This window comes from Zeus faber, assembly GCF_960531495.2.
Source record: "Zeus faber genome assembly, chromosome: 13".
Lineage (NCBI taxonomy): Eukaryota > Metazoa > Chordata > Actinopteri > Zeiformes > Zeidae > Zeus > Zeus faber.
Window position 1 is genome coordinate 23412154 of NC_137198.1, and position 20794 is coordinate 23432947.

A 20794-nucleotide genomic window follows, 5' to 3' on the forward strand; every position below is an offset into this window, starting at 1 on the left:
ATTATTTTTAATGTGAGACTATTCTTTCACTGTTTTTCCGATATGTATTAAGTTGTTGTTGTTTTTTTAAACCAGATTGGACTTGTTAGCGCCAAAGCTTCATTATTTTTTTCAAAGATCTTGTTCCTAAAGAATAGCAACTTCCTATTCTTCCGCTCTCTTACAGTTCAAATGTCCTGACTGAAGTCCAGCAGCTTTTTCCCAGTTTGATGAAATGGATCCCAATCTGGATCAGTACACGTCCACTGTCCTTTCTCTTATGAAATAGAAGAAAAGTTGACATCATAGTCAAACGTACTCCAAAAAACTGGCATGCCATGCAATAAGATTTAAACGCCCGATACTGTGCTCATGTACTGTACTTGTAAAAATGCTCTGATACAGAAAATGTTGGCTGTTCTGACGTAAACGATAAAGATTTGATCAATTATTAATCTATCGCTTGACAATATTCCAAAATTGTGCCGTCACTGCAGCGGAGCATCTGCTCTGGAGCTTGTGACAAAAGGTTCAATTTATTTTTTTTATTTTATTTTTTTTGAGAGACTCTGTTCTTGACGAGTCTTTCAGCAAAATGAGTCGTTTGATTTGATTCACTTGGTTTAACGCACAGTGAGCCAAGGAAGACTTCCATTTAACGAGAGTGAGAAGAGTCGGCCATTTAATATTATTATTGATTAAAAAAAAAAAATGCAACGATTGCAATTTATTTTGGAATTGCAAGTACCATATAAATATAGTAGAAAGGTTTATTTGCACTTAAAAGTGACTTTCATTTGAAGTTTGAAATGGACATTTTCATGTTAGTTATATGTTGCGTTCTACTAAAACTCATTGGGAGTAAGCGGTTGCATTATACTGAAACTTTGTGACAATCCCATATTCTGTTTTATTGGAACTCAGTGACCTGAAAATAGCAGCGGTAGTCAATATGTGCAGCTGTCCTATCACGTGAGCGTGATCAGATTGACCCGAGATATAACCAATGAGACCAAATGACAAGAAAATTAGATTTTTCCGATCTCAGATACAAACTCAAAATGATCGATCGACGACATAAAAGACAATTAATAGTCAATGTTTTTTTATGAACGTACACTTGAATGAAAACTGGACAAAATCAGAATCAGCAGGTCAGGTGTGTTGATGGAATCGGCAAAAGCGTCCTCATCAATTTAGCGGAACATGTTGAAAATGTTTACATTCATGAAAATGTTACAAGAATGTTAAAAGCGCGGAGCTATTCCGTCTTTTCTTTCAGATCATGTTATGTTAATGTTATTTATGTTTTCATCTCGTCGTCCCAATGTCCAAATCTGTCGGTGAGTAAAACATTATTATTTTTTTTACTTTCAGCGTTGTGATTGATATTGTTGTGTAAGCTATTTGGGTGCAAATGTGTGAATTATAGACATGAAAAAAATGGATGGCCAAAGTTTATCATAAAAAACGCCTAATTTCAAGAGTTGTGGTAGGTCTAATACCGCATAACTTCCACTAGGGGGCACTCAACGCCTTTTAAATTAGACTTTTGTCATTGGAGAAGCTTCCTGTAAAATGACCATTCATACCAATTGTAACTTTGACCATGAACCAGTCCACTCAATGATGATCCCACACACGCCTTTACAAAGTATTCTTACATTTTATTAAAAAAAAAAAAAAACCTCAAAGTGGCTTTATTTTCATTATATCACCATAGAGTTCTAAAATACCTGTCATTTTTTCAGCTACGTCCTGTTCATGGAAGAAAAGGAAAAAACAAAAAAAACAATATATAAAGGCATGCTACTCCCTGGTCATCTATTGGCGTTTTGGGGGGACAGGGGAAAAGGTTTATTTACAACCAGCACTGGCTACGGCCCTAGAGTGTGACAGAGGAAGAAAGGGTTATTGAATCCACACCTCCACGACAAAAAAGAAGCAGTGCATTCCAATGCAAGTATTACCAAAATAGTCCAAAATAGGTTAATAAACTCCACTTTTGTGCTTTCAAATCAACAAATTCAAAAAAAAAAAATCAGTAGTTGTATATATAAGAGTACCTTTTTTTTTATGTCGAAAAAAAAGATCACTTTTGCGGAACATGACTTTCACTTTGGAAAAACTCTGTTTGCCTATGGGTGTACCTTTTTGTTTGCTTTCTTTTCCCCGTTCAAATTAAGTCGAAAATAAACTTCTCTCTTTATTCTGCCAATGAATCCGAGGATATAACCATTTCGTCCCGAGTTTCCGGGACAAGAGTGAGAAAGGAGGAGAAGAAGAGACAGAGCGCGGCTCACAAGTGCTTAGGCAAAACTCAACGTTAGCATATAATCTAAGATTTCTGAGACTCAGGAGAGCAGAGTCCTAATACTTACAATATCATGTACGCTAAGGGTACATTAGGTATACTACGGCGTAGTATAGTATACGCCTACTTCATTTTGTGCACGTACGATATCTTATTTCCGATGAGGTAATAGCACACGCAGGCCGTTGTCATTCATTTGCGTCGTCGTTAATGTCTGACAAGACGAGTGATATCGGCAATAACTTAAGTCTAAGTTATTCTGTAGACTTGTCTATTAAGCCTCTCAAAGGAAGCTGTTCCTCAAGCTCCACCCGAGTGATCCTCTTTCCTGCAAACTAGCTTTAAAAGCGTCGCGACGGACGCCTCAAACGTCCCATGGCAAGTTGACCGATGCGATGAATGACGGAAGAGTTAGCGTAGCCGAGCGGTTTCTAGCTCTCCTGCTCCGAGAAAACGTGAGTATGTGGCCCTCTGACGGCATGTCGGAGGTCTCGTGCACGGCCCCGTGCAAAAAGATGTACACACACCGTGATGTATGCGGACAGAAACAGCCGCGGCCCTACTTGGCGTTGGCGCGACGTTATAATAAGCCGGGGTGTCAAGAAGGAACTGTTGGCGGGAGGCTCCTACCGATAAGGTCCGAACTAAAGGGACATCGCAGCTGCAATCGATAGGGGTCAAGCTATAGAATCTGCTTCCTTAACTTAAGAATCAAATTAAATGGCAGCTTGTATATATACATATTTCTTTTGTCTAAACACAAAGTACAGAGATTGTCATATCGGAAGATTGTTCAACAAAGTTGTTCGGTATTTCGCTACGTTCCCACCTCGCGTCGATGGTTCGATTGGCCTTTCATGGTTCAATGGGTTTTACACGAGACATGACATGAGACACGAAGCTGGTACAACACAGCGTGTCAGTGCTATGGGGAGATACGCTCCTTCTCATTGGCCCGCTTATCCCACAACGGTCCAACTGCGTCTTGTGAGCTAATCAAATGGTGCCGGTTTTGGCCGAGCCACACGAGTTAGGTCCGAGTTTCCCTCGTCGGCCTACGTTTCACATTGGAAGTAGCTCGCCAGCAATGGGACACACACACTGGGTTTAAGCGCCATTTTAAGTTCTACATCGTCTATGGAATGAGCAAACTTCAGCGGTTGTACATGGAAATCACAAAAATCGGCGCTTCTCGATGGGACAAGACGGATCGGGTTTTGGCGGTTCCTTGGGCCAGACACTGAGGGAAGATCCAGTGCTGCTTTTGGGAAACGTTTATTAAATGTTGTCCTTGTAAGCTGTTCAACCTGGCTCAGAATCGTCTCTCTTCGCTGTTTCCTCTCCCACGTCCTGCGTTCGGCCGAGGGAAACGCCATCGGCCGACTCGGTTCTGGGAGGCAAGTCTGACGCCCGCAGGGTCCTTCTTGTTTCCACCTTTCCGCGCTTAAGACCAAATGGGAGACGGTCGATCCGCTGGGACGTGTTCTGACATCAAAGGGTGAATTAAGACCGAGGGTTTTAGGGAGAGCCTGTGGCGACGTCGCCGTTAAAGTTGCTCAGGGGCGAGTAGGAGACTGTCCGAGTGTTTCCGGCCACGTTCGCCCGCGGTCGGCCCCTTCTCTGTGAACCTGAGGCCCCTTCCCGAGAAACTACACGGGCCCCTTGTACTGACTTCCCGACAGGTGCTGCCGAATGGAAGGCTTTGAGCCCGCTGCGTCGCCCAGCTTCCTCCACACCACCTGTGAGACGGGGAGAAAAACGACAAAATGACAGTGTCAGACATGGGCTGCCAGGTTCGAATTTCTGTCCAAAAACAATATCCTGCCCAAGCTGTGTTTGATCATTTTCATTTGATAACACGGGATGCGAGAATCGACTGCCACAACGTTCCTTTAACACCCGTGGGCTGACGATTGCTTCGTTCATGATACATGTCATCAAGGAGATATGCAAAATGGACATCGGGAAAGAAAAAGGGAGGTGCCCGCAATGCTATGCCACATGAATAAACTCATGAATAAATGGGAGGAAATGAAGTCAACAAGTTGTAAAAGTCACGACTTGCGATGTCGGTGAGGATTTGTTTCACCACATGAGGAGCATAACAGCGTTCATGTGAAGAGTCTGTAAGTACCTCGCTTTTAGAAAAAGTAAGAATGAAGTTCTGGCTCTGTATGGACCCAAATGGTCAAACTGGGAAAGGAAAGCTCCACCACTATTGATTTTCACTATTCACACATTCTGGAACATTTCCGTCTTACGGCTTTTCACACATGCCATGATAATGCCAAATTAGATGGGGCAAGGGACAGTCCATTCCGGTGTAGACGCGATCATTTGGGCAATCTGTGTCGGCAGCAGACTCACAATCTCAATTGGTTTCATTGATTTCCCGGCTCTCAAAAGCCAGCGCTTCGCTTCCCGTCTCTTCCCTCCGCTGACGTAGCTGGGACAGAGCCCCCGTCTCCAGGCGCCATAACCCCAACCCCATGTTGAATCAGCGTGATCCTTTTCAACCTGTCCTACACTCTCTGCCTCCGCAGAATGAATGTTCTCCACCTGTTCTACCTCAGCGCAGCACCCCTGTGCAGCCGGTACGGGCAGGTAGACTGCCCATTGTTTCAACACCCCATTATTTCAGAAACCCATGAAAAATCTCCCATTGCACCAGGGAAGGTCCGATGACATCATTCTGCATAATAATAATTAGCCATGTGCCTTTGTTTGTTTGCCAAAGATGGAAGACTCGGTGTGAGCAATGGACAGATGAAGAAAGATAAATTTGCCTCAGAGTAGATTAGTAATTTAATTTTAACCAATATTTGGAATGTTTGTTTAAATGACAGTTCACCTATTTTGTTGACTTGTTCACATAATACAGAAGCACATGGCTAATTATTATGCAGGATGAGTCAGTGGATCTTCCCGGGTGCAAGGGGCTATATTGGGGTTTCGGAACTACACCGCACCCCTAACTGTAAAAGACACATCTAGGGTCTGAGTTGCATTTTTAAGAAGGAAAACAATAAAATTGAAGAATATAAGGGCCTGTCTCTGTAGAGACGTGATGTGTTCCAGTTTCTCGTCTTTGCAGCCGAGCTACACAGTTCGGATTGGACTCCCCGTTTTTTCCAAATGTTTTTTTCATCCCGAAAGCAAATCATTTCTTAAATATTTGTACGAAATAAATATTCCTAAAAAGCCACTATTTGTGCTTTGCCGATACTGAATTTGGATTCGGCTCCACCCCTACTTTACGCGCTTGTTCCGGCAATGTTACTGCTTCCATTCACAACACAGCCGTAACAGTCGTCCTGGCATTTTCCTGGAAATGATACTAGGTGTTGAGGTGGGAGGTTTCCCGAACAGATTTTTCCGGAAAATCGATCTCTGCTCCCATTCACACATGACCCCATGCGGGAACGGTTCCGGAACATTGCTGGGAAAGACTGCATGTGTGAAAGGGGCTTTTGGTACCCCAGCCCTCATGAAGCCCCTTGGGCTCGCTCACCACCACGGTTGTTTGCCATGTGGTTTACAGGACAAACAGGGCCGCTATTGTTTCAGCGGGTTAATAGGCACTTTGTCAACACAAAACCTGCTATTCCCTGGAGAGGCCCTCTCCAATTAACCAAGAGGGATTGGGAGAGAAAGTATCTCGCAAGTTTTGTAGGGGATGGAGTTGCGACAAAAGCGACAGAGAGGGAAAGAGAGGGAGAAAGGGAGGCGGCAGGAGGGGGCAAAGAGAGGTTGAAAGACAGGAAGGTGCCTAAAACAAATGACGAGAAAGAGAGCGAGAAAGAGAGCCCATAATTCCACTAACACTTACGTTACACATTTCTCTGACGATGGCCTTCTCTTTCTCACTGAGGTCTTCGTCGTAGTCCTCCGGGATCTGCCGGTCCAGCTTTTCGTGGACCTCCAACACCTACACACGCAAAGAGACAGACACATTCAGAACGTTATTAGACTCCCAGACTCTTACAGCGAATCCCGTTTCTACGAATGCAGTCATTGGACCGTTGGGGTCGTTGGATTGGCCTTCCCGTTTGACCTTCACTGCAGGGACTAGAGTTTCACATGAACCAGGGCAAGCAGAAAACCCCAGACAACCCCTCAACCCTTGTCCAAGGTTTTTCCCTTCCCAAGGTTTGGCCTAAAGACATGCATTGTAGGGTTAGACACTAACACACACAATGGCCCTGACCAAGGCATTGGCATGAGAACTACAGTTGGACAACTGGCCCTGTCCTACGGCTGTTCACTGCTCCCAGACACTTGGGTCAAATCCCCCCACTGGGATTCAATACTGTGAGTCTTATTTTTCCTGACTAAATCCACCAATTCTGTTTTCGTTGCCCAGTTCCTACCTTCATGGCGTGGACCACGGCTTCGGGCTTCTGTCCCGGTGGTAGGTAGCTGCTCGTTGGGGAGGGCTCGCCACTGGGGGTCCTTCCCGCGGTGCCCTGTGGGGTTGGGGGAGGGGGAGCTTAGTTAAAAGTCAGACTCAACTTCACTGCATCAGCCAAGAAAAGACGATTGAACAGCTTTTGGATTTGGAGGTTTTGATTGTCGAGTCGAGTGCAAGGACAAAGGAACTGAACATCTCAACGACGGGATTATTGGTTTAACAGAAGAAACCTACCCTAGACACTGAGGCTTTAGATATGTTAGCAAAATGTATTTTAGCCTTTTTTTTTGCCTTTTGTTGTTGCCATACCAAAAGAACACCTGGTTTGCAAAATAAGACATCACATTTATGAAATGGAGGATAGAGCTTTACGTTAAGTCACGGCGTCACTTGGTGCAGCCACATGAGTGACAGAGTGTGATCTCAAAATGTTCAAAGGACATTGGAACTGCTTAGGACACACTGTAGACATTAGTTCACACATGACTGTCTACATATAGACACATTCTGCTTGCAGTTCCATCCATACGATGCTCGGCAAACACAGGATCTGAACACTGTGTTCCCGTAAATACAGACTCTGAAAAATATCAAGCGCAAAAATTCTCAACGCATTACACGAGGATTTTGTTTGGCCTTGACATCTGTGACCGCTTGGTTTGAGTGGTTTTGTGTTTCTCATCATATTGTGAATACTGGGGAAGCGGTACGCATAATACCTCACTATTTTAATTAACTAAATGAAAAAATTGTCAAAAAGCACCTAAATGTGCAACTTAAATTGTGTACACAGAAGTGGATTTTGATGTAATACCACCATCAATATATCAATTACCTCTTGATTGTCATTCATTCTAAGCATGTTCCAGACGGAACAGGAAATTGACGATGAACTCTCAAAGGGAGGTAAGAGGAGAAGAAGTGAGGGGAGTAGAGCTGGTGGAGGCAATACTGCCCCCCTCCCCCGTGTGACCGCTAGAGGAGTCCAATCTGCTGTGGCTGCAGCCATCTAAGAGAAGAGCGGGGTGGGAGACGGGCGGGGTGTCTTGGATATCGATAGGTCGATGGGCCTATCGACGATACTTTATTTTATAGATTTTGTGCGGAGGAACCCTTTTCCTCCTATCTACTTTGAAACGTTCCCGTCATTTTTTTTTTTTTAATCATCGAAAAAGGAAAATTCCATTTAGGGTTTACATGGCTTTCATAACTGGAGGAGATAAGCTAGTTAGGGCTGGGACAATGGCTCTATGTTGTTGTTAATCCAAGTTCTATGACGTATCGTGATGAAATGTATACTGTACATTGTCACATGTTGGTACAAGTCTTAATTGAGTAATAGGAGAGTAAGAAGATGGGAAGTCTGAAATATCTAAGGGAGTGTCATTTGAAAACTGGAGACATGTTTGGTCGAATTAGTTATGCTGCAAGCTTAGTAGCACAGTCGTGTCACTGGCAAAGTGCTACTACTTGCCAACCGTATTGATTGACGTGTACATTTATTATTGAAATGAATAAAGTCTTATCTCGTTCAAAGTATGTCTTAAATAACTAGGTACTCAGAAGAAACCGCCGTAGCTGGGGAGAGAGAGGCACAATTAAAAGAAAAACAACGTTTGCCGACGAGACGTGAAAGGGTCGCGGAAACAATACGCGTCCTCTGAAGTGTGTGCAGGCGACCCCTTCAAGGAGTGCACCTTTACTGCACTCACTTCATAAATGGCTGGCTGGCAGGCACAGCCTCCTGCAAGGACGGCGCGGGGAAACTTGTCGTCTGAAAGTACTCAGCACAACATATAGCAACCGGGAGGAGATGAAAAACAAAACGTGGTCGGAAAGAAGGCAAACTTTGGAGGAAATGAATAAAATGTGATACGGGGAGCACTTTAGGAGGACGAGAGAAAGAGAGAGCGAGAGAGGGAGAGAGAGGGAGAGAGAGAGAAAGAAAGAAAGAGCGAAGGAAACCGCCAAAGGGCAAGGCCAGGAAAACAAAGCAGGGGGGAGGTTCTCTCATGTGAGCTAGTAGTGTTTTAGCCTTTATTACATCTAGGTTATTGCAGACACACTCACGCCAGACACACACACACACACACACACACACACACACACACACACACACACGCACACGACACACAATATTGTTTCTGCTTTCTTTTGACCTTTCAGTCCAAAGAGACAAAAAGTAGACTTAAGTGTGCTATCTGAAAGTATACTTAGAAAAAAAGTATTAAGTACACTTAATATATACATGAAATATATACTTAATATATATATATATATAATATATTTGGATTCACAGTATTACTATAGAAAAGTTGTGTCAAATTGAATTGAATGAAACCACTTAAGTTGTAAAAACTCAGTGTATTAGAAGTTGTACTTAAAATGTGCTTTAATATATATAAAAAAAATTGTGTCAGGTATTAATGGTTACTTTTGCAACCAAAATGGTACACTTTTATTCACCTTTTTATTTAGTTAGAAGTTGAACTTAGTGTGTTAGAAGTTGTACTTGGTGTGTAAGAAGTTGTACTTAGCATGTCAGAAAATGAATCGAGTGTGTTAGAAGTTTTACTTAGTTTGTCACTTATTGTGTTAGTAGTTGTACTTAGCGTGTTAGAAGTTGCACTTACCATGCTAGAGGTTGTACTTAGTTTGTTACTTAGCATGTTAGAAGTTGTGCTTTGTGTGTTAGAAAGTTGTACTGAGCGTGTCAGAAGATGTACTTAGCATGTTAGAAGTTGAACTTAGCATATTTGAAGTTGTACTTAGCATGTTAGAAGTTGAACTTAGTGTGTTAGAAGTTGTACTTAGCATGTTAGAAGTTGAACTTAGTGTGTTAGAAGTTGTACTTAGCATGTTAGAAGTTGAACTTAGTGTGTTAGAAGTTGTACTTAGCATGTTAGAAGTAGAATTTAGTGTGTAAGAAGTTGTACTGAGCATGTCAGATATTGAACTGAGTGTGTTAAAAGTTGTATTTTATAAAATAATATCTTTCAATGTGTTTTTGTTTACTTTTGACAATCAAAATAGAGTAACCAAGCTAAGGTTTCTTCAAGCAAGCAGACGATTTGTTTTCACAGTCACGCACAATCCTTACTCATTAGAGTACTCAGCCTTTCCTACCACCACCGGGTGATCGCGGTGCCATCATAACATAATCACAACACATAAAAGTAATAACAATCTGGCTAACTAACACTAACAGCAGCAGAACAATTAACATTACTGTAACCAAGAACACATAAAACAATCCCTTTCCCTGACAACCACAAAACACACAAGAACAAAGCATGCTGGGAAATCTCCGCCCCACCTCTATTCCCCAACACGCTACATTAGCATACTTATAACAAGTACACTAAAGTACAGCTTTAGTAAGGTTCATGTTTCAATATCATTCTATTGTACACTACACTTACAGCACATTAAACACTAGTATAATGAAGCTGCACTTCAAATTAGTACATAAAGAATCAGAATCGGTTTTATTTTCACCAGGTACATTTACATAGACAAGGAAAAAGGTAAATAAGAAGTGCCAAAAAATACTCAATATAACAAAGTGAAAATGGGTAGAACATTTTACACTAATTTAATAATACATATATTGTTGCATTAATAGAGAATGAATGGTATGACAGAGATGAACGATCTATCTTTCTTCACGCTGGGGACGGGGATGAATGTAAGATACTCAAATCTGGCCCCAAGCAGTAAAATGGAAATGCGGCCGTGCATTTATGGGATTTACGGTTCACCTTCGTACGTGTGGGGAATATTCACCCACGCGCTACATGCTAACACGCACACACACGCACACACACACACACACACGCAGACACACACACGGACAACAAACTTACGTTGTGCATGCCGTCCTGGAACTGTGTGAGAGCGGTGAGATGGGACTCGGAGTGGTAGAGCGACAGACCCTTCTTCAGTGTCTTCCCCTCCCCTTCGCCAGCCTGGGATAGAGAGAGAGAGAGAGAGAGAGGGGGAGGACAGGAGAAGATCAGGCCAAGAACTGGAGACATCGGCCCAAAGGTGGACACTGAAACAAACCTACAGCACCATTCTAAACTCATAACGACCAGCAATGAAACAACATGGCCGCCACTAGCACTAGTGCCTATAACAGTATGACATTCTGGATCAGGAGACGCCAAAATGTCAACGCGCATTTGATTCGGAAATGCCATATATTTCTGTTGGCTCCGATTGACATTCTGAACATTCTGTGGCTGGATTAGCCCCCCACCCCCCCCCCACCCGTGTGTGTGTGTGTGTGTGCGTGAGCACACAGTGACCCCAGTGATTTTTTTTTTCATGTATAATTATGCCAATAATTAATGCCATGTTCACATTAGATTCCTTATACATGAGTATAAGTGTGTGTGTGTGTGTGTGCGTGCGTGCGTGCGTGCATGCGTGCGTGCGTGCGCGCGTGTGTGTATAATCAAATTTCAAAGCATTTGAGTCGATTTCCACCACTTTACATTGACAACGAATAAGCAATAAAACATCATTCCTCTCGAACATCATATATCAAATGTCAAAATATCAAAGCATCCTAATACATGGCCAAAATGGGACGGCAGCTGAAGGGTTCATCGTAACGAAGCTCCAGGGGTCAGGGGTCAGGTAAATAGGGGCTGATCGGGGGCCAGGGGGTCAAACACTTTCCTGGGCCTTTTCTTCCTCCCGCCCCACGCTAAAACAACAGCAAATATAAACGTGTTTAATAGTGAGACAAACAGAGAAATATAGAAAACAGAAATATAGAATAATCGAGAAATTGTATGATTTTCTCAAGATTTGTGTATATCGGAATAATGTGTTTTAGACGGCGCTCAGGGCTGTAGGGACATATTATTTTTTATTATTGTTATTATTATCTTATTAGTAGTAGTAGTGATTATTATTAGTAGTTATTATTTCGCCATTTATGAATTTACGAATGTATTCATAATTGTGAGGGCAGTGGCTCAGGACGATCCGGTTCGATCCCCAGCTCCTCCTGGTAGCGTGCTGATGTGTCCTTGGGCAAGACACTAAACCCCCGAAGTGCTGCGATATGGCAGCCCGCTGATCCTAGATACATTAGTTACTAGGATGGAGAAATGCGTTCTGTGCCTCAGTACTTTGTGCACTGACAAATCGTTCAATCTATACTAATAATATATTCATATATTTTTTATTAACAATGTATTCATTTAATTATAACATCAATTATTAATATTATGAAGAGGGGAGCCGATGAGGAGAGAGTTAGGCACCTTCCCATCATTTCCTAGGGATATTAAACTGTCGGGTAGGGGAAGCTCTGCATTTACCTGCGTCATCCCCTCCACGACACCTCTGCTATTATCTTTGATTGCATTAGCGCACACGCCGCACGCCACACGCCACACGCCACACGCCACACGCCACACGCCCTTTGCCCTCGTTCACTTTGGCGGGTTTTGGTTTTCTTCACCCATTCAACACTTGAGGAGGAGAAACGTGCGGCGCATTTGCTAGCATCCGTCCTTTTGGTCGGATCGTCGAGGAGACGCATGAAAAATTCACGGCGCTCGTTAGCCACGCTGGTTTTAACCCCGCCCCCCCCCCCATCCCAAAACCCCCCAACTCTGTATTCATTATTGAGTGGGCCAAACTTTCGCTGGCTCCGCTCAATTATTTACCCGACCCGATGCCCTTCCTGTAGCGATGGAGCGAGATGGGAGCCCGGTGGTTAAGAAATGAGATTCGGAGAAGGGAAGTGAAGATGGAGTGCTTCCCAAAGTACCAGCAGGCTTTCTATCCTTGGCTCTGTCGACGCTGGGTCGTAAAGGTAGGCTCGCTTTGGAGCGCGCTTTTGAAAGTGGCAATCCGTGAGACTATTTTGTTCACAAAATCTCACCCAACATCCACCCCAACACAGATGATTTTGGATTGGTACTTGAAGAATGTATCTTGAGGAGATTTTATTATGACGTCCCGGTATGTATTTGTGCGTCTGTAGGCCTAATTATGAGCTAAATTCACTCACCAACAACTATAAAAACAACTGTTTTTTCAGAAGGCAAAAAAGGATATTTCACATTTCGCTAACCCTAAATGCCCCAGAAGGCTAAGCTAATATTGTTCCATGCAAAACGACAAACAGCGCAGTTAAAATCAGACACAGCGTCCTCAATACCAAAGGGAAGAGGCAGAGGTGAATGAGGACATTTTGTCTCTTCAAGGTGAGACTGGAGGACACATTACATCACATGACATTAAATGAGCTAATTTAGCAGACATTTTTGGGTAAATTATCACCTCGAGCAGTGTAGAGTGTCTTATGATGTCTTTCGGGTGTACGGGGGATATCTCACAAATGCTTTACCACCAAAATGACAAAATCCCAATATTTTACCACATTTGTTTTACGTTTTACAAAACATCTTGGGTTTTTTCACGGTCCCTTGCCTCTGTGGAGGTCAATGGGGCAGATCATGTTGAGGGTTAGGTGGGTTATCATTTCTTAAGTTTTTAAGTTTCTTGGGGATATCTAACCAATGGTTTACAAACCAAATGACAAAACCCAATATTTAACATTTGTTATACATCTTTATCCAAGTGATTGTTATACAAGTCTTCTTTTTTGTTGTTATGTGGGGATATGTAACAAATGGTTCACCGACAAAATGACAAATCTCTATGTGGTGTGGGGGTGTTGTGGTTTAAGCAGCCACATGGATCCATCCATGGATACCTTGGATCAAGGTAATATGGCCCGGGATCTGGGTGGCTGTACGCCTGTTGCTCGTCAGAGCAATCAATGAGAAACAGGTAAATCATCCATCCCCACACACACGCGCCTCTGTCATGACACGTGTTCATCTACTCCCGGCTTGGTACAGCCAATAAACTGGTGTGTTTGCAAGATCTCTGCCTGAGTCTCTGTGTTGGAGGGCCCTGAAAACCCCACTCGCTTGCCGTGTAGCAGGCAGAACTGCCACACGCAATTTTACCACATTTGTTTTACATTTTCAAAAACATCTTGTATTTTTTTCACGGCCCCTTGCTTTTTACCACGATGAATGGGAGCAGGTCACGTTGCGGGCAAGGTGGGTTCACAAACCGTTTCTTCAGTTTTTAAGGTTTTCAGGAGATATCTAACAAATTGTTTACCAACAAAATGGCCAATCCCAAAATGTAGGCACATTAGGTACCTGTGACAGCAGCTGCTTGTTGTCGTCCTCCAACATGCGCACCTTGTTCTCCAGCTGTCGGATGTAGCTCGATGACGAATCTGGACAAGGACAAAAAATGTAAAAAGCATAGAGTCAGTCATGGAAATACGCGACTGGTCCTCATAACTACACCAACTATACCCAAAGGCGAATGAAACCCCCTTCCAAATGCATTTGGACAGTCAGACTGTTCTATTTCTGCCATGCAACCACCTCTGCACCAAGGTTCACTATAGCCCGTGGAAGGGGAAAAGCACGATTTGCTGTAATTTGGGCATTTTCTTTCAGACGAAATCCAACATGGAGGGTCACTGAGTCTGAAAAATTGCAAAGTCATAATATGAACAAGGGGCGGACTGTTGCAGCCAATGGCTTTATACCTTTTCACTGCGTAAAACCGGTAACAAGGGACTGTTTCTAATCCAGATGGAGGCGTCCCAAATGTGTTCACTGACTGGAATATTTGAGTGGTGAACAAAATGACTTAATAATAATATAATCGTTTGTATTTTGGCTGCTGTTGAGATGGAAAACAAAGAAAGCATGTTGGAAGCAGTTCATTTTCCAATTGGCTACTCTCCGCTGACGTCGCAATTTTCTCAATGAGCGCTGATTGGTATTTGCTTTTTCAATGTTGGCTGCAAGGTTGAACTCTGCCACACACACACACACACACACGCACACACGTAAACAAGCGCACGTGCACGCACACACACCCACACACACACACACACACACACATACACACACACCCACGCACACGCACATACACACACAGGCACACGCACGCACGCACACACACACACACACACACACACACACACACACACGCACACACACACACACACACTTCAGGCTAAATGGAGTGTTTTTGACCACACACTTTCATCTCAGCGTGTCCAAAATAAATCCCCATTTATAATAACGTTTAGCCCCCCCGGTTGAGCATTGATTGGCATGTTTCCGTGGTGATTAGCAGCCATCTCTTCGAGCTAATCCCTGCCTACTGTTCCGTACTCCATTGTTGAGCTACTTCTCCAGCCCCAAAACCATTCGCCAACGCTAATCTTCACAAAAATGTCCCCATTCTGCAGTCTGATGGTTCCTAAATAATGGAGTACACCTGGGAAAGAGGAAATTCTCCCATGAATTTGAGGCCAACGTGGCACATGACGGTGGTTATTTGGGGTTTTCGGTTAAATCGCAGGGGAATTTGAAGAAGGTTTGGGTAAAAACTGTGCAGTTTGATGCCGAGGCAACACTCCTCGCAAAACACAACATAACACACACGCGCATTCACAAACACACGCACACATAAGCAAACCTCCAAATATTACAAAGGGTTTGTAGAGCGTATATTTACTTCACTTTATATACAAGCTTCAGGACATAAAAATGCATTTTCTATGCATATGGATAATTGATTGATAGTTTTGTAGACTGGTGTAATGTCAAACATTCATTCATTTATTATTCAAATCCTGATGGAGATTTGCTAATCAATCAACTCTCTGACACATTAGAGGTACTTTAGGGGACAGTGGATTCTCGGTGGGAGTTCAAGATTCAAGTTTCAAGACGTTTATTTATCACATACATATACATATACGAGCATACATATACTGTGTGTAGTGAAATGTCATTGCAACGCACCCGGAGATTATAGACAATTAGTACTAACTGACACAATAGCTAACTAATTAACTCACTAAGTAAACTGATTCCTAAAACATAATGCAGTTAGTAAATAGAATAAAATAAGAGCAAAAAGGTAATGTACTGAGTGGGGATACAAAATAGAAAAAAGTTGTATATACAGATATATGCAGTAAAGTGGCATGTGAATAAAGTGAGGTCTTGTGTGTTAAGATATAAAGTACAGTTCTACAACAGTACGGCACAGTAACAGTACAGAATGCAGTATAGTGTGCAACACGCAGTACAGTAAGGCAGTATGTGAGTGCCTCAGTGAGGACCCCCGGTGAGTTCAGCACTGACAGTCTTTATGGCTTGCGGGAAGAAACTTAGCAGCAGCTGGAACAGCCCGTTGTTGGGGTGGTGAGAATCCTTCATGATCCTGCCGGCTCTGCTACAACACCTCCTGGTGTATAAGTCCTGCAGGGTAGTCCCAGTGGTGCAGCTGAACGCACCGTCCTCTGCAGGGCTCGCCTGTCCTGGGCAGTACAGTTCCCAAACCAGGCAGTGATGTTGCCTGTCAGGATGCTCTCCACTGCTCCAGAGTAAAAGGACTTGAGGATCCTCACCGAGACCCTGAATTTCTTCAGCTGCCTGAGGTGGTAAAGACGCTGCCTCGCCTTTCTCACCAGAGCGTCTCTAGTATAGTCCAAGTTAAGTCCTCCGTGATGTGGACTCCCTGGTACTTGAAGCTGTGCTCACCCTGTCGACAGAAGTCCCATTAATCACCAACGGCGCGTGCATCCTCGGTTGTAATCCTCTCCTAAAGTTCAGAATCAACTCCTAAGTTTTGCTGACGTTCAGGAGGAGGCTGTTGTCCTGGCGCCAGAGTGACAGGTAGGCCTTCTCGTCATCGTTGGTGATCAGGCTCACCACGATGGTGTCGTCAGCAAACGTGATTATGTTGGAGCTGGACCTGGCCACACAGTCATGTGTGTACATGGAGTACAGTAGGGGGCTGAGGACTCAGCCCTGGGGAGATCCTATGTTCAGGGTGAGGGTGCTGGACGTGTGCCTTCCCACCCTAACCACCTGAGCACTCCACACACAGCGGGGTGCTCAGTCCTAGCTCCCGCAGCTTCACAGCCAGTCTGGTGGGGACTATAGTATTGAAAGCTGAACTGTACTTAATGAACAACAATCTTACAACTTTCCCTTTCAGCCATCCACGTGCGTGAGCATGGTGTGCAGTGCCTGGGAGACCAAGTCGTCCATGGAACTGTACGGCAAACTGCAGCGGGTCAATCGTGCGGGGGAGGAAGGCGCTGATGTAATCCTTTATCAGCCCCTCGAAGCACTTCAAGACCACCAAGACGAGGGCCACCGGACGGTAGTCATTCAAGCAGGCTGGAGACGGGATCTTCGGCACAGGGATGATGGTGGACCTCTTGAAGCAAGACAGGACCACCGACTCGGCCAGGGAGGCGTTGAGTATCCTAGTGAGCACTGGAGCTAGCTGGTTAGCACAGGTCTTTAGTACTCGCCCAGATATGCCATCTGGGCCCGCAGCTTTCCTGGTGTTCACACGCATCAGAGCCCTCCTGACGTCATGCTCAGACACTAAGAGTGCGCGCTCATCCCCAGCAGTGTAACTCCAATTTAGACGGCGAGCTGGTAGTGTTGTTGCCCACCTCAAACTGCGCATAAAAGGAGTTCAGTTCGTTGGCTAGGGAGGCGTCCACACTCGTGGCCGGGGAGGGGCTGCTCTCGTAGTTGGTAATAGTCTGCAACCCCTACCACAAGCGTCTGACGTCTTGTTACTCCATCTTTAGCTCCACTGTGTCTCTGTACGTCTGTTTAGCATCCTTCACCGCCCTCTGCAGTTTGTCTGATGCTGCTTTGTTACTGTCCATATTTCCGGATACAAGACCTTCGTTGTAAGCGGCCGTGCGAGCATTCAGAGCGCCACTGATGGATTTATCGACCCATGGCTTCTGGTTCGGAAGTATCCAAACTTTCACCATGGGTACAACGCTGTCCGCTAACGTAGCTATGACGTCACTGGAACTTGATTGCAACATGTCCCAGTGGACTTCACTCAGAGCGTCCTGAAGCGTGGCCTCTGAATGGTCCGACCACCGCACCGTACGATGCAAGGCTCGTAAACAGGACGCAATCAGATGGCAGCATGATTGGATTTCCTGAAAGCAGGGAGCGAGACGGTCTTGTATCCGTTCTTGTACGGTATGTAGCAGTGGTCCAAAGTTCAATTTCCCCTGGTGACACACGTGATGTGTTGATGGAAATATGGCAGAACTTTTTTAAGGTTCGCCCTGTAAAAGTCCCCAGCCACAACCACAACCGCATCGGGATGTTTGTTCTGAAGTCCGCACAACACATCATACAGGTCCGATAGTGCTGTGTCGACTTGCGGTGGATTACAAACGGCTGTGATGATGCCTGTGCTGAATTTCATGGGGAAGTAGAATGGACGGCATGAGAGATGGTCAGTTCCAGGTTCGGCGAGCAGGAGAGGGGAGAATCTTTATGTTGTTGGGGTTACACTCGCTGCTGTTAGTCATGATGCAGACTCCTCTACCCTTGGATTTCCCCGACTTCCCCGAACACAGAGAACGGAACACAGAGAACGCCTCATCTGGACATATGGCGTGGTCCAGCACCAGCAGGTTCAGCCATGTCTCCGTCACCAGTCGATTGCAGTTCCTCATATCCCGTTGGAATGAAATCCTTGCTCAAACCTCGTCCACCTTGTTTTCCAGGGACTGGACATTGGGAAGAAGGATGCTGGGCAGAGGTGGACGGTAAGGTTGTGTCCTGTACCCCGGTGCTTCCTCCATCAGCCCACCCGTGGAACAGCGACTGCATTGATGTTACTGTTTTTGTTGATCGCGTTGGCACATAAAATCTCCACCGGCCACTCTGAATCAGCGGAAAAAATGTCTCAAAGTGGTTCTTTCAGGGATTTTTTTTATATCCACGAGTGCATCGCGGTTGTAGGACGTCACTGCCAATGAGTTTTTGACGGACATGGTGTAGTAAAACGAAGAAAAATACTAAAATGTGCATAATCGACACGGCGCGCTTGCGCAGGCGACCACAAGGGGCAGCGCCAAGCAGCAAAATTATGGCACCAGTTTTGGCACCAGTCGATATTTTTGAACGTTATTGGAATAGGAGACAGGGAGACACAAGAATGTGCATAAATTTGTATTTATCAATGAGAGCCGCGGAAAAAGCGATTAAAAATAAAAGGACATTTTGAACATATATATGTAAATATATATGTTCAAAATGTACTTTTGTACACATAAATACACACACACACACACACACACACACACACACACACACACACACACACATATATATATCTATATCTATCTCATATATATATATATATAAGTTAAATAAATAAATATATGAAATATAAACAAAAATTTGAAACAAGGGATTTTGAAAATGATTAAACAGCTAATGTATATATGAAAAATGTATCCAAAATATATAATACAGATAAATATATATGAAAAAATATATATATATATTAATGCTATTTTGAAAATTATTACACAGCAAATGTATATATATGGAAATATATAAATATATAACATACTGTATATAAATATATAAAATATAATACATAAATATATAAAAACATAACATGTTTGTGATAATTAAAGTCTGTGACAATTAAAGATTCTTCTTCTTATGTAAATATCTAAAAAATGAAGAAAAAAAACAAAACTATCTGAGATAGCGGGGTCATGTTAAACAAACGGCAGGAGAAAGGCAAAGGAGAGAGAGAGACAGAGAGAGAGGAGTGCAGGAAGCTTGTTCGCCAGAACGCTAAGCCTCTTTGCATCCTTGTGACCCTGGCTCTAATCCCACTCCTGTACGCCGCCGTCACCTGACCCCACCCACTCCCACCCCCGTCACCGCCACCGCCAGCGAGCCGGCCTGCAAGCCGATTACCACAAGAGTGACAAACACGCAAACATACATACATACACACACACATACAGACACACAAAAAGACACTTACATCATATACACACACAGCATTGTACAAAAAGGAAGGAAAACCCTCTCGCTGTTAATATACATTCCAATTCTACATCATATATGCTCCATAGAGAGACAGCAGGGGGGCATTTCTCCATGAAAAGCTAAATATATCTCCTCCATAACCGCCATCACCCGAAGGCTTAGAGCAGCGGAATAACTGAAGGGCAATAATAGTGTCACATCTCTCTCTCCTGTACAGTGGATATAGTGATATAGAGGGATATAGAGGGATATAGTGGGTGGGGGGATATGCTGTTCATGTATAAGAGATTTATCCCCGTACACACTCTGGCACCATGGGGCGCGGTGGTGGAGGTTGGCAGTGTTGTGGTTTCCTCCACCTAACGTCAGTAAGGACCCCCCACCAAAAACATGCACCCATCATCGTCTGACCAGCGATGGACACTTATCACCTGGTCCCCGGGCGCGTCCACGTATGCTGCCCACTGCTCCTGGCTGTGGCCCCGGAGGAAGGACAAGCCAGGATGGGTTACATGCAGAGGAACCATTTCACCGGCCACCATCCAAAAGCATGTGTGTGTGTGTGTGTGTGCAAGCATGTGTTGTAGTGTGGTGTGCTGTGTGACAAATAAAGACTGTTTCTTTTCTGTTTCTTGTTTCTGTTGGGGCTAACAATAATAAATTACTTTTTAGCAGTAATGCATTGCTACTACGTCAAGAAACACAGGTTGTTAACGCGCCACAAAAAATAAAATGTAATATATATATTAGCGGTGGGCCGACTGATCGGATGAAACGATTACGGATATTGTGTTTTGTCCGGTTACGATTGTGATTCCTGATCGGCGAAATCAGGCTCTCATTTGGTATATCTGCTGTCCGTCAATGACAAATACACCACATGATCACATCACACTCACATGATTGGTCAGCTGCACATGTGGTCCCTCCCCTAAGCTTTGTCGCAAACCAGCAGCAGAACTGCTTTACAGCCATATTTCACATTTTATAATGACATTTTATAATGCCGAGACCGACTTCTGCGCTTATTTTGGTGAGTAACTTAAAAGTAGTGTAATACGGAACTTATTACCTTACACAGAAATTAATACTGTAAAAAAATGTATTACTTTCAAATGAAAGACACAGGTAATATGTAATGATTTACATTAGAAAAGAAACTTG

At 43.9% G+C, this 20794-nt stretch overlaps 1 protein-coding gene across 1 annotated transcript in view; it reads right to left on the reverse strand.

The window, feature by feature from the left end:
• Positions 1 to 3942: 3942 nt before the first annotated feature.
• Positions 3943 to 20794, reverse strand: part of LOC307239122 (coiled-coil domain-containing protein 85C-A-like) — a gene marked incomplete at its 3' end in the record, with an annotated part of 40861 nt that continues 24009 nt past the window's right edge. Inside the window, exons 2-6 of the mRNA XM_080012398.1 lie at positions 13907 to 13986; positions 10571 to 10672; positions 6664 to 6759; positions 6123 to 6221; positions 3943 to 4032 (exon numbers count right to left, since the gene is read on the reverse strand). Coding sequence (XP_079868524.1) covers positions 3943 to 4032; positions 6123 to 6221; positions 6664 to 6759; positions 10571 to 10672; positions 13907 to 13986 — 467 coding nt within the window. The remainder of the gene's footprint in view (positions 4033 to 6122; positions 6222 to 6663; positions 6760 to 10570; positions 10673 to 13906; positions 13987 to 20794) is intronic.